This window comes from Eptesicus fuscus, chromosome 17 (assembly GCF_027574615.1).
Source record: "Eptesicus fuscus isolate TK198812 chromosome 17, DD_ASM_mEF_20220401, whole genome shotgun sequence".
Taxonomy (NCBI): Eukaryota; Metazoa; Chordata; class Mammalia; order Chiroptera; family Vespertilionidae; genus Eptesicus; species Eptesicus fuscus.
In genome coordinates this window covers 30,936,263-30,951,835 of record NC_072489.1, presented here as the reverse complement: position 1 = coordinate 30,951,835, position 15,573 = coordinate 30,936,263, and the positions used below count along the sequence as shown (strand labels likewise).

Sequence of the window (15,573 nt, the reverse complement as noted above, 5' to 3'; positions counted from 1 at the left end):
AGGCAGGAAGGCAGGAAGGCAGGAAGGCAGGAAGGCAGGAAGGAAGGAAGGAAGGAAGGAAGGAAGGAAGGAAGGAAGGAAAGGAAGGAGGGAGGGAGGAAGGAAGGAAGGAAGGAAGGAAGAAACGTTTAGAACATTTGAAGGATGCAAGAGAAACAAACTAGTACCTAAGACAAGACCTGGTAATGCAGAATGGCAGGCTATTATAGGAAAGCTTGCATTTCATTCAAACTGTTCTGGAAATGGATCAATTCTGTAGTAAGATCAAGACAGCAGAAATTTTTCTTCAGGACTAAAAATAATAATTCCTTGAGGCATACAGTTTAAATTCTATAGTTCTTGAAACTATAAATAATGAGAAGAATAAAGACAAAAATAAAATGCACATTCCAAGCTGACTAAAGCAGTTTTATGCTTATACTCAAGTAGCTTTATTAGTAATATTTATGATTTTTTTCTCAGGTAACCAGAGGTGCCAACATACAACTTCTTAGTCTGTTTCTCAGCATTTTCTCTTTTCTCCTGCTATTTGTGTCTGAGCTGCTTTACATTCTTTTGCTGTTTGCAAGAGGTGCATAATTTAAGCACCTTGTTTTTCATTTCAGCCACTAAGCTGTACATCTTACATGTTATCTCATTTAATCTCTGCTTCCCTACCCCAAATACAAATCTCCCCCCTCTTTCCCTGCTTCATGGAGTATAAAAAAGGATGTTAGTCCCCATTATTTCATTTAACAAATATTTATTGACAATCCCCAAATATTTATATACACATATGATCTCTTAATTACTAATGTTGCATTTGTTTTTAACTAGCTAAGGTAAGACCCATTTCTTTTAACTTTTTAAAAATATATATATTTTATTGATTTTTTTACAGAGGGGAAAGGATAGGGATAGAGAGAAACATCGATGAGAGAGAAACATCGATCAACTGCCTGCTGCATACCCCCTACTAGGGATGTGCCCACAACCAAGGTACATGCCCTTGACTGGAATCGAACCTGGGACACTTCAGTCCGCAGGCTGACGATCTATCCACTGAGCCAAACCGGTTAGGGCAGACCCATTTTTTATAACAAAGTATTTTTACACAGTTTAAATTAATTTATACTAAATTAATGCTAGATCGTAGGGCTATGAATATGCTTTATATCTTTATATATGCTTTATATCTTTTCTTTTTTATTTTTAAAAAATTTAATCCTCATGACAGGATTGAGGTTATTTTTTTCCATTGATTTTTTTTTCAGAGAGAGGAAGGGATAGGATAGGGGGAGAGAAAAAGAGGAGCAGAAAGAAGCATTAACATGGCAGAGACACATCAATTGGTGGGCACCCACACGTACCCTGACCCAGGGCTGGGATCAGACCCTCAACCCAGGTGCATGCTGTTGACCAGAATCAAACTCACGATCCTCCAGTGTACAGGCCAATGCTCTAACCACTGGGAACCACAGGCCAGAGCTGTTTTCTTTTTTAGAGATGTCTTTATACTTTATTTAAACATAATGGATGATACTTTTGTGGGTTTTTAAATTTTTTTCTTTGACTGACACTCATGCTACAATGTCATCAATTTTTTTTTTTCTATACAAAATCAGTATAATTTTAGGCTACTTATGGTATCTCAATGCTATTCTTTATTACTTTACATTATTTCACTTTTATTTGTTTACATTTTATTAACAAACTTTTAAAAATATAAAAACTATTCTTAGTTTACCAGCCATATGAACAGGCCACTTTGCCCATGGGCTATAGTTTGTCAACTGATGCTATACTATACCCATTCTTTAAAAACAACAGCAACAACACTGATATTATTTCAAATAAATTATTGTTTCCACAAAAATATGCTTATGTTTCAATAAATTAGAGTGTTGTAGCAAAAAATAGAGCATGAGGTTGAATGAAATTTTAAGTAAAGGCACACTTGTAAGCACTTATTTTCCCCCTAATCCCAATCACTGGCACCTAACAGAAACAGACTGTGTGCAAGGAGGGTCATACTGATTAGTCTTTTTCCATTTTTGTGTTTGTTTCCATTTTTGAGAAGTGTGGTTGAATTTTTCCTTTGGGATGACATCACCGGCAATAGTTGAATAGATCATTTGACTCAAAACTTGTTCATAATTAAGATTTGTTCTTCACAGTTAGGCATACGCTTAACTCCTGATAACTGGATATTTGGACTCTTTGTAGCAGTGTGAAAAATCTAAGTGTTCCATATCAAATAAACAATTTTAGAAACAATATCAGGGTCTTGAGAAAAATGCACTTTATTTTAATGCAGAAAAGTATCACAATTAGGAACCTAGGAATGAAGTGAGGCAGGGTCAGAGTTGATTGTTTTAAATGCCAAACACTACAGATTTGTACCTTCATGAAATCTCCTAAATATTTCCTTCCTCTGTGCTTCCATTGTAAGTACACAAGTTTGGACCTGTATTATCCTATACCCAATTTGAATAAATATGTATCATATTTAAATATATTATATACATATTAAATATTTGTAAAATATCGGCAGTCTCTTTCTAGGAAAAAGGAGACATCCTTTCCTGCCCTACTAGCATCAGGTTTTGCTATGTGACTTGTGGAACCATTTGTCTAGTTGGAGATTGTATGTTCTTGACCTATTAACTGAGGAGTAGCCATATGAATTGCTTTGGCTAATGGAAATAAAAGTGTGGGTAGATGATATACGCATCACTTCTAGGTAACAGCAACAAACTAGGTTTTATTTTGTTTTCTTGCTCACAGAAAACATTGCAGTCAAGAGATCAGTAAAGTTCTGTATAGAGGCTGCTTCATCAGCCTCCGTTTTGGAGCAAAGAGTGCCAACGTTTTGAATGTTAAATCTGGCAACAGAAACCTAGCTAGCCTATCCTATAATTTGGTACTTAAACGTGAGTGTGCCACAACAAACACCCAGAATATAAATAGCATTAGCTTCAAGAGTGTAGAGGGTGGTGAGGAAACAGTTATTGAATGCTATAAGGATGGAAAACCATGATAGGCAGGGATGGATCATTTAGCAGAACTGTTGTGTGCAATGACTTAAAACGGAAACTGTGTACCAAAGGACCTCAAAGATCTTGGCATCAGACTTAGCTATGTGATTGGTTGGAAGGCTTATAGATCCCTGCTCTGATTAGCCCAGGAGCAGTCTTATGACTTGGTTTGGCAAATTAAATGTAGGCAGAAGGGCCGTGTGTCACATCTGGAAGAAGCAGTAAGAGCCGGTTTATGGTTTATTGTGCCTTGCTTTTCACTCTGTCAGAGAGCAACACTGTCCCAAATAGAGCCTGCTCCATCCTTCTTAGTGGAGTGACAGTGATGAAGAAAAGAGTTGGAATTGATGAACAATGGACACAGGGTGAGTAAGATGTAAACCTTTTAGTTATAGATCATTGAATTCTGAAATTGAGCATGTGTGCAAATCAGTAAATAGCTATCTTTACTGATTAAACAAATAAAGAACTTGAACAGTGCCTGGCTCATTATGTTCCACTCAAGTATTAGATATTATTATTATATGAGGATGGTGATGATACAAGATTTCATATGTAATAAAGGAGGATTATGCTAATAGTAGAATATGAGTCAGGGTGATTTGGAAGGAAACAATGCTCTTGTGAGGAGAGAAGACAGCTGAGAACTTATATTTGAGTAAAACACATAGTCCTATTTGTAAGGATTGGCTCATTTTTAGAGTGATGAAAGTGGATTACAATTTCAGAGGGACAAAGATGGAGAAAGCTGTTGGACTTTACTTATGTTAAGAATTTCAATATTGGGGAAATTGGCAACATATCCATGGGTGTGCTGGTAAAGTTTAACAGCCAGCTCTGGAGTAGGGATACTTGATTTGGCACATTTGTCCATCTCTGTGACATAAATGCACCCACCATGGCCGATTTCAAGCTAACAATGCTACATCAGTGCACATGGAGCTGGAGAGTGATGCACACAATAGGCTCTTGTGATCTCAAGTACACAGCCTGGCTCCAGCACACCATCCTAACTGGGTTCCCTGGCAGCAGATCAGAAAGATATAGAAACATGTTGGGAGGAAAAAAAACCACAAATCTCACCTAATGCTAACCCCAGTCAGCATAAGACTTTTGAAAAAGAAGAGCTCTGGGTAGCACTTCCCTCTACTGAACACCATCAACCTAGCAGCCAGGCAAAACAGCCTTAATACACAAAGGAAAATTACAGCCTCCCAAACAACTTTTATATAAAATGCAAAAAGAAAACACTTAAAAGGGGGAGGGGAGAAACAAAGATTGTTATCTAGAAAGAAACCACTTTGATATCAGTCAAAACAGATTATTTTGGAGTCAGTCTGCTCTTTGAAAACATTTCCCCAGAAATTCTGTTTTCCTAAATTGAGCAGTGAGTCAGCACTGGGTAGTGGACCTACGTGTGAAAAAAAAATTGGGAGGCAGCGAGGAAGACCTCTAATGCTTCTGTTATTGGAAGTCTTTGGGAGCGTAATCTCATGGAAGCTTTTGGGTTTTTAGGTCTCTGGTTTCAATTCAATCTCAGTTGATCATGAGCAGAAGTGGATGGCTAGTGGCCTATGAAAGACGCTTTGATTGCGTCACCCCAGTTCTTTCTATAGAGACGCCACTGCGATTGGCACCCTTTCTTTTGCTTCTATCAGAAGCACAAAGGGTGAATAGAAATGTCATTTCAACCATTTTCTCAGCTTTTGTACTAGAGAAATTTGAGATATGAAAAAGGCCAGCTCCTTTCATCTTTAACTCTCAAGTGGAATTATTCTCCAATAATATGATTCCAAAATCTCTCTGGGATGTATTGCAATGAAATCTGAACTATCTCACAAGTAAAATTATGTAGTACCTTATACAAAGTTAAATAACATACAGGCATATTCTTAAGGCATATTTAAATGTAAAACATTTTTAAAATTTTGGCCTGATTCTAACAAATCTAATACTTATTATTCTTTACTTCTTGTTTAAATAAAAAATCATATATGCAAATAAAAGAATTTCATTAAACGCACTTGTCTTAATATTTGGTTTTTGATATTTTAACATTTTAATGACTTAATTAGCTGTTTTCCCCTCCCTAAAGAAACTGCAGGGTTTTTTTCTTGCTTTTATTTTAGCCATTAAAACCTTCCAAATTTTCATATTACTAATAAGTCTATTTTCATATAATTTTGTTTTCCATGTGTTTTAATAGTAAATGAATACCAAAAGCAAATCCTATCTAATTACTAGAGAAAAGAGACAAAAGGTACTAGAACAGAGACACAGAGAAGTCTCTGATAATGCCAACCAAATTTTTAGCAGCCTCAAAAATAAGTGGGATATAATGGAATGAGCCTTATTTTGGAAATGATGAGAATTCAATCAGCTCTTCTTAGGTGTCATTTACTCTCTATGGGGTTCACTTTCCACATCTGGATAATGAGGTTGCTGTGTTTCATTATTTTTACATTCTTTCCAATACAAACATCCTTTAGAACCTTCACTTTTCCATCATCAGTGAAATGATGTCAATATTCAAATGGAATTTGAACAATTTATAGCTATGCCCTATGTCAATTCATGTGATGGTAAACATCGATCCTGGGATTTTCCTAAATCATCATCCTATTGAAAGCTCTCCTAACCTTCAAGGTCAGCTTCCTGAATTCTCCTGTCAGAAACTCCTGTCATTCCCACGTAACTCCAGAGGAAGATAAATCCTCTGTCCTATGAACATCCATAGGTAAAGCAGTATGTCATGTCATGGCCCTTATGGCTTTTACAGCAAGTGACGGTTACCAACACCATATGCAGTCCAACTTGAAGCTGTCAATTCAGTTGAAGACACAGCCTTCTCTGGCCAAATATGCTTTAGTTAGGAAGCTATACAAAGTGAAAACCAAACTATCATTCTGCAAGTAATCCATAGGCCCATGAATCAGAAGCTGCAAATATCAGCTAAACCTGCCCCCTTCATCTAAATAAATAAACCAAGGCACAGCAATTACATGATTTGCCCATGGCCATAGAATGAAGCATGCCTCAGAATTGGACTGCCCACCATCAGCCTGTGCATCTAAAGTTATTCTCTCCACATAACACTGCAGCAAAGATAAATCCTGCTAGGGCAAAGAAAGCCAAGACAGAAAATAACAGTCAGCTGCAGACTCTTTGGATGCAACGTACAAAATATTCAAGTGCCTGTTTCCACTCCCTTCATTCTCTCTTGTAATGATTGCAGCTAATCCCTGCCAGCTCACATTAGTTCTTCAATTGTGGCAATCAATAGAATAGATTAGCTGTGGAAACCCTCTATCCATAGTACCCCTGCTTTCCTTTCCAGATGGAATTTTCATCGACTCAAGTGTATGCAGACATGTGAGCTCTTACCCAGCCCCAGGCACAAATATAAGCCCATTAGTCTTCATGGTTGTCGCTTCAAGAACATACCTGTAGATTTAACAAAACAGCACCAATCCTCATGGCTTCACTGACTTCTAGGCTGTACATCATCTGTGGGAAGCGGGGAGGGCTTTGATTGTTTGGAGGAAGCACTTCAATGTACACGGTGCAGATGGAGTGCCTGCAGAGAAAGAGAAGCCAGCAAGATGGGTAAAACTCTACACATTTAATGACAGACTACATCTGGTATTCTAGTGTTGGGTTTACAAGAGAGAAAATTAGGAATTTTTGTAGAAAATAAGGATATAATTCAGAATCAAAGGGCAGGATAATAAAAGCTATCACCAAAATGGAAAGTTTTCATGAAACTATCTTATTAAGATGAAAGGAAATGCCTCAGGTACTGTTTCCCCCCCCCCACACACACACACTTATATTGATAGTGTTAATTAAAATGAAATAGTGGTCCAAAGGAGGCTAATAAATGATATTGCTTTAACCTCTGACATTATTTTGTAATGCCTCTTTAATAGCAAAAAAACATTCTGTAAATATCTGCTAATATGAGCTGTCCTTGGGGCTCACTTCCTATTAAACCAGGAAAGGATGTATTGATTAAAATAACACACAAAACAAAATAGGGGCTGTGTTTTATTAGTTTGGTTGCTGACATCAATGGCTTAATGTAAATGCATGTCAAGATTCAGGATCATACAGTGATCATTGTAGAAAATAGTTGCAAACACAATAACATTTTTAAATCTTTAAGGAGTATAATAAGAAGAGTTAAAAATTAGATTTCATTAAAACCTTCCATTGATGGGGAATTTTTGGAGGGTAAGAAGATAATCTATTATTATAAGAACAAAAATATTAAATTGACAGAATCAATACTTTTGACAACACTGAAATTTCTTAACACAGCAAAGGCTAAAGAAGCAAGTTGTTCAAGGTCTGTTCAGATGAAACACTGGCTAAAGTGTATTAATGAGATCTGGCAATTTACAAAACTAGTCTTCTATGTTAAAGAACTCCAGTACTGCTTGAGTTGTATGCTTTAAATTTATTGTAACAATAACATGAATTGTCCAAAACACATATATTATAATTTTTATTTTGGGGGCTAGAATTTTTTAAAATCAGATCAAATCTCTTTTTATTAAATGCTTCAATTAAAAGACATGGTCACCAGAACATTTTCCCCCATGATTATTATAATAAAACTAGAGGCCCAGTGCACAACATTTGTGCATGGAGGGGTGTGTGTCCCTCAGCCTGGCCTGCACTCTCTCGCAATCCAAGACCCCTCATGGGATGTCCAACTACCAGTTTAGGCCCAATCCCTGCAGTTGGACATTCGGCAGTAGGACATCCCTCTCTCAATCTGGGACCGCTTTCCCCTAACCTCTCGCCTGCCTGCCTGCTCGCCCCTAACCACTCGCCTGCCTGTCTGCTCACTCCTAACCACTCACCTGCCTGCATGTTCAGTGTGCATCATAGCGACCAGTCATTCTGGTCATTCCAATCATTCCACCTTAATGTTCACTTAGGCTTTTATATAGAGATAGTCTACGTTTTGGAAAGCTTTTAGATCACGGGCACTAAATAAGTTTTTTATAGCTTGTCAAAGTGTATTATGTCTAAATCTAAATAGTTTCTACGTACTTATAGAACATTAAGCATTTTTCAAAAACTGCAGTGACTTTAAAAAAATATCATACTTATGTTTACTGCAATATAAAGCAATCACATTTTAAATTAAAACTAAAATCTTTTAGATTTTTATAATTAGTTAAAATATCTGTATTAATTTTTGCCTCTGATTTTATCACTTTAATCAAATTCTAATTTCATTTCACTTCAAAATATTTTAACAACCAAGCCTTTTGAAATGAGAATAATAATATCTAAGGTTAGCATAAGGATTATATAAGATTACACATTTATATTTGTGTGTTCACTTGTGTGTATATATGCATATGTTTATATAAATGTATATGTAATATCTATAAATCATATTTATCAGTTATTATGGATAAATTTTCAAAACAAGCTTTCAAACTGTACTTTATGGAATGGGGTAAATAAGCTTGCACTTACCTTATCATATTTTAGAGGTTTTAATTGCATTCTTTCACTTTTCTAAATTAAATACCTACAGGCCTGGTATCCCCTCCCCACTCCCCAGAATAGAGTGTGATGAGTGTTAGGGATTGGACCTTTTGAATGAAAATCACTTGGTGTGGGGCATAAGAATCTGCATTCTCCATAGATTTACAAGGCTCTACATACACACTCAGTTTTGGAGACCATTGCTCCAGAAGCTCTTGGCAAGTAAAACAAGTAGGCTCAACAGCTTTTTTTAAAAAATATTTTTTTTATTGATTTTTTACAGAGAGGAAGGGAGAGGGATAGAGAGCTAGAAACATCGATGAGAGAGAAACATCGATCAGCAGCCTCCTGCACACCCCCTACCGGGGATGTGCCCGCAACCAATGTACATGCCCTTGACCGGAATCGAACCTGGGACCTTTCAGTTCGCAGGCCGACGCTCTATCCATTGAGCCAAACCGGTTTCGGCTCAACAGCTTTTTAAATTAGTAGCCCAAGGTTTTCTCTACAAACTGACCTAAAGCTCTCCTTAATAACCCTATAGGTGAATGATTCCCTTTAAAAAAAAAAAGAAAAAAAAATGTAGAACTCACCTGTACTCCAAATTCAAAGCTTACTTTCAAAAGGTGAGATCCTTCCTGCTTTAAAGCTTTGGCTTACTGATCTGGAATACTTCAGATGAGAATATGAATCTCTTTCCACTTTGTGAAAGTATCTTTTACACTAACCTTACTATACTTTGTGCATTTCCTTATTCTTCCCCCTTTGACAACTTTCCCATTGGAGGGCTAAACTCTTTACATCCCCAATACTACAACAAGGACCTCCAACTCAGATGATGCATGTATACTTGCCATAGAGAAGAAACCAAAAAATGCAAAATACAAAGACCTTAGATCTTAGAACAGGGAACCTCTGTGGTCCAATAGGACAGGATTGTCACCTTCATCTGCCTTTACTCCTTTGCTTCCGCTCCTCCTTTCCACAATAATTCAAATACTAGAAGAACTCATTATGTTTTTACCCCTTTAGACTGTGATCTTAGAGTTATTTGAGGAAGATCATATTTCCAAGTCTAGAATTTTTCAAGGTCTCGCATTTTTCATCTGTGAAATACTGGCACTTCCCTACAATGTGTTTAAATAAGCATTGACCTATTTGAGGGTTCTTGCTTTGCAAAATGCTATCTCCTTTTTATCTCTAATGTCAGCACAGTGTCAAGAGTTAGCTTTCCTAAAACTAGATAATAGTAGGATTTACAATAACATGGTATCAATAATGCATTAATATGCAGTAGTAACTCAACAGCATCAGCTAAGTACATATTAAAACAGGACAGTCACTAGATAAATAATATTTTATGTGACCATTTTATATGTACTTTTTATAGCTACTATTCAATGCATAAAACTGAGCATCTGTATAATACAAATTTTATTTTTATAATGTAGCCCATACAATGTGGATGAATATTTCTAAAAATGAAAATTGTAAAGCTTTTCTCTTTCTCATATGGCAATGAAGGTCAAAGTAGAACAAGGCATGTGATCTACTTTCTTAGATAATCTTAAAATTTTTGAAAGATGCTTGAAACCCATTAATTTAATGCTCTCATTTTATGAGAGGATTAGAAAGTAAAAAAGATTAAGTGACTGAATTCAGGTTATAAAGTTAATTAGGAACAGCAGATAAACTAAAAGTCAAGGCTCCTGAATTCAAATTCTGCCTGTCTTTCCTCTCCACATTTCACAAGAACAAATTTGGGGAGTAAACTGGAGAATTTTTAGTTATCTGATGTGTGTTTCTATGTGTATCCTGCACTTATAATTATCTACTGTTACATGTCCAGATTTCCCTCTGCCGATATATGAATGCTATGAGGGCAGAAATCTTATAAAACATCCTTAGTTTATAATGATGGATGTTATCTTGCAGGAATTCCTAAATTATTTCAAGTCTTAATAATTATTTGATAATGAATGAAGCATCATCCATAGTACTACTGTTTTCTAAGACCAAATAAAATATGAATAAAGCAGCAGTTAGGTAGACTTAAGATGTTTAAGCCTGCAAATGGTATAATTTAAAATGATAAAAAGTCATTTTTTGATATGACAATAATAGTCAGTAATAAAATGCATGTATAGGATTGTAATTTTCTATTATATGTGTCAACTTATCCTACAAGATGTTTAGTCATAACTCTACTGTTATACCTTGCTTCTAAAGTGACAGTTATAGTGTTTACACTGTTTTCTTCAGTAGATTTAAAACAGAGAAATTACCTTCTTTTTTACTTTGTCTCCCAGCAATATTGTGTTAGAAAAGCTATATTTTTAGTTCAATGTTAATGGGTTCTATTTTACTATTTTGTAAGTTCAGAATGGATTCCATAGGAAGCAAAAATTTCATAATAAAATAAACATAAGAGGTTGGAGAGACTTCTCAGGGACTTCTACAGAGACAGAGTCTTAGGATGCAAGATGTACTTAGATATAAAATACATAGGGCATTACAGAGTGGGGGAAATGTGCAAATTTACAGAGCAATAAAAAAAAAAAAAACCATAAAATTTGTGTGACTAAAAAAGGGATCTAAATTGGGCAAAGAGAGATGGATAAGGGACAGGCATTCATGTACTTTACTTATACTTCATTTTGACAACAATGGAAACTGGTTGAAAAGTTTTCAGAAGTTTAATAATATGCTCAGATGTGCCAAGTAATACATAGCTCCCACAACACAGCACAGTTTATCATGTCTCTGTGTCTTTGCTTTTAGTGTTCCCTCTGCTTGGCAATACCATTATCATTCCTATCCAATTATCCTGCACTTATAATTATCTACTGTTACATGTCCAGATTTCCCTCTGCCGATATATGAATGCTATGAGGGAAGAAATCTTATATTTTCAGTGCCTCCACAAGAGGCTAGGGATTGTGGAAACTCAGTAAATTTTTGCTAAAACCACCTTCATTTGTTATTAATATTAAATATATTGTGTGAAGTTATTTTAAAGAATATGTATTCAGAATAGAAAAATACTTTATTTGCAAATGGGTGATTTAATATTGCATTAATTAGATATAGTCTTAGATTCCATGAGAAAAATTGGGACTCAAAAAAGTATGCCATGCCATGCATCAATGATTTTATAATACTTTCATTATAAGATATTTGGGGGAGACTGTCTTATATTCTCTATGTCTTCATAAAATACTAAATAGTAGTACTTTATTCATATTAAGATTAAAAACATATTTATGTAATTTAATTCAAGTACATAAGTATAAGTAGACCTACATATACCAAACACATGCTATACCCTAGTATTTAATTATTTTTAATATTTTGTTTTTAATCTTTAAAAAAAAGTAAAAACACTATAGACTATTGCTCTTTTTACTCTATTTAGCCACTCTATTCAAACAAAGTAACAACAACAAAATTCTTATTTTGAGAGTGTTATTTAACTTATGAATGGAGGTCACCAATATAAAAAGATTAAGATAAATGATTGTTTTTTTATGTTACTATTTAATTAGGTTTACATGCCACTGTTGCTGGCATTTGTACATGATATCACAATATATACTTTTATGTTAATAATTTTTCAATAGCATCTGCCTTCTGTATGGAAATACTGAAAGCAAAACCTCACTCTTCAGTTCATTCATCAACTCAATTTGAAGGCTTAATCTTCCTCTAGAGAATAGCATATGCCATTATCCTATAAGGAATTTGACGCTATCCAAGCTGGTAGAATGGAGGTATAGTCTCTTCAGGTCCCACTTGATATTTGACCAAACATTATTAGTGAGCTTTTAGTGATCAATCATTGTCCATAAAGAAAACAATAACACTAGGTCAACTAAATGCCTAGTGTCATCAATGAGTCCTGTATATTCAGATTCTGAAGGTGGCACTTTGGTTCCTGGAATGGAGTACAATTTCATGCAAGTAAAAACCTATTACAGTTGACCTTGAACGACTCATGTTTAAACTGTGTGAATCCATTTATATGCATTTATTTTTCAATTTGCTAACAGTTAAATTCACCCACACAGTTCATGCCTGAGTTGATTCAGGGTCAACTCTGTGGTTGGGAATCCACGTATGAAGAGAACAGACTAGTTATATGCAGATTTTCCACTATGCTGGAGGTCAGCTCCCCTAAAGCCCACATTGTTAAAGAATCAAATGCATTGTACTAGTTATTGTAGGCTTATCTAGGCAAATCAGAGATATGACTTGCAAATAGGAACTGAGTTAAGAATGGATTATAAAATTTCATTCACTAAATAATAAAGTGATTAAAAACACATTCATCATCTATATTATAAAAGCCCAGTGGCCCTAACGCCATAACGACCAAAGATCAGAGCGGGTGGGCGGGCTGCGAGCACAGTGAGGCTGCGCAGGTGGGCAGGGCCGCAAGATTTCACATGCTGGGCTTCTAGTAATATATAAGCACATATAGATTAGACTGGGATAGTACTATCTTTAATGAACAAATTACAAAATAAATTAATGACGATTAGACTTTAATAAAAGTTTAAATGATAAAACAGCAGGTGCCTTTATTCTTATAATTAGCATTACTAGCACTGTTATTAAGCAATTGTAGTATGTCTTTCTCCAAAATAAGTATTACATAAGGTAATGGATATGAAATAGAGTGGAGGAGGAGGTTTAGAATCTAATTGTCTTGAGTTCAAATTATGATTCTAGTACTTATTTACTGAGTGGGAGGGAGGGTAGGCAAGGGGTCACTTAGCTAAGTCAATTATTCTCTTGCAGATTCAAATTTTTGGTCTGCAAAAATATAATTATGCAGTAATCATAATGTTGTTAAAATTAGAAATTTTGTATATAAAGTAGCTTGCATGGTTTCTGGCCCTAGTGCATGGTAATTAAATACCATCAATCATGTTTAATTCCTCTTCAGGATAGCTCAGCATGAATGAAGCTATTATTTAAAATTTGTTCAAACTTTGACTCTTAGTTTAGATCCTGTAATCACTCACTACATAAAAATATTCAATATGCTTCTTCACAAGATACAGCACCTTCAGGAATATACATCCATTTGCTATTTGGATATATGAACTATGGCCAAGTCCAACTAAATATGTTCAAAACAGAACTCATCCCCTTCACCCAAACCATGTACACCGTTTAACATCACCACCACCCAGTCATGAAGAAAAAAACCTTGGAATATTTTTCTTATTTTGACAATTCCATTTCTCCATTCTTCCCAACATGCTCATGTCAAGCCATCAAGCAGCAACATATTCTCTGGACTCTTCTGGTGGTGTTCTTTCTAATTTCTCTGACTACAATTTTGTCCCCCAGAAATGTGTCTTCTATAGGGTCAACAGAGTGATTTTCCTAAGACTAAAATAATTCCACATGATTTTCTAATGTAAAGTTCTTCCAATGATCCTTTCCATTGACTGGTAAGGATCTGATAAATCCAAGCTTCTTAACAAGGCAAATTAAAATTTTCATGTGTTGGACTGTAATTCTTTAATCACAGTTTATTAGTATGCACTGGTAGGTAACACTGACTTTGTAATTGTCCATAAGCACCAAGCTATTTCAGACCTCTAAGGCTAGTAAATAATGTGACATACTCTTTTCACCTGGTTAACCTCTACTCATTTTCCTAAACTAATTGTGTTTAGGAAGCCTTCTAAGTACCCCCTCATTATGATAACTGTCCTCCTCAAAGCCCCAAAAGCCAAGTATTTCTCTCAATATCAAATTTATCACGCTAAACTAAATGCAATTGTTTTATACTTCTATTTCTACATTTCTACACTTTATTTTTTAACCTGCAAATGATGTTACTATTTTTATCCTTGTATTCCCATAGCATAGTAAATGGAAGTTACATAATAAATCATTGGTTTGTTGGGCTGAATAGAAAATCTTATTCTCACTGACAACTATTTTTTTTCACTTATTAGAAACAAATCTATATAGAATTAGTGTCTACCATAAGGGAAAGAAGAACAATTTCAAATCTGCCTCCACATTTTGGGAACCCAAAACTAGATGTGAGTTTTGTATTATACTGTCCCTTATTCCAATTTACTTATTTAAAAACTAGAAATGACGTTTGTTAAGAACCTTGGAAAACAAAACAAAAACATGTTTGTTAAGAACCTAGGACATTCCAGGAATTGTTTTGGCCTCTGCACATATGAGACAAGCAAACCACAGTGATTCTTGTCCTTGGTAACTAGCACTCTAGAGGGGAGGAGGCATGGCAGACAATAAACGTCATACTCTAAACGCAAACACACATAGCACTTGCATGGTGATCAGTGCAGAAGATAAACATAATGACAGGAAAGGGATCTTACAGTATTGGGAGCCTCTTGCAACTGTACATAGTTAGAAAAGGCTTCACAGAGAAAGTGAAAATGGGGTAAAAACCTGGAGGAAATGAGGCCATGGAGAAAGCCCAGGGAGTAGCTGGTAGTCTGAGAGGAGGTGAAAGTGAAGTTCAAAGGTTTGAAGGTAGCTGCCAGCCTCAAGGACAAAGAGGAGACCAGGGAGCTAACTGGAGTGGACTAAAAGAACCAGAACTGAGCAGAAGACCAGGTAACCATATATGACAAGAGGGAGTGTCCTATGGCTGGTGGCAGTTGACAAAATGTGCTGGGCCCCATTGGCCTTTTTAATGATTTTGCCTTTTACTTCAAAATGAAATGTAAAAGCACTAAAAAAAATCTAAGCACAGGGAAAGATGACATTGTTACCAGAATCATGCAGTCCACTGAAGGGGGCTCAGGCAAAAATCTAATTAGACTTCTAATTAGAGGAGGTTTTCAGAGCCCTGAAGTAGAGAGAATAGCTAGGATTGGGATGTTAAAAGTGAAAGTGGTGGGAATCATTGCCTTCTGAGCATGTTTTCAAGGTCGAGGCTTAGAGTTGTTGCTCAAGATCATGTTTGGAGTTTGAAAGAAGACAGGCACTAAGCATGTCTCAAGGATAGTTGACTAGGGTGACTACAAGTTTGCAGATGCCTTAAACC

General features: G+C 35.7%; 1 protein-coding gene across 15 annotated transcripts in view; it reads right to left on the bottom strand.

The window, feature by feature from the left end:
• PCDH15 (protocadherin related 15) overlaps nt 1-15,573 on the bottom strand; it is a 590,647-nt gene that overhangs the window by 239,514 nt on the left and 335,560 nt on the right. For 14 of the 15 annotated variants that reach the window (XM_054728735.1, XM_054728734.1, XM_054728732.1 and 11 more), the window contains one exon: nt 6,462-6,594. The exons of the other annotated variant lie outside the window; for it this stretch is intronic. In XM_054728735.1, coding sequence (XP_054584710.1) covers nt 6,462-6,594 — 133 coding nt within the window. The remainder of the gene's footprint in view (nt 1-6,461; nt 6,595-15,573) is intronic. 15 annotated transcript variants of the gene reach the window in all.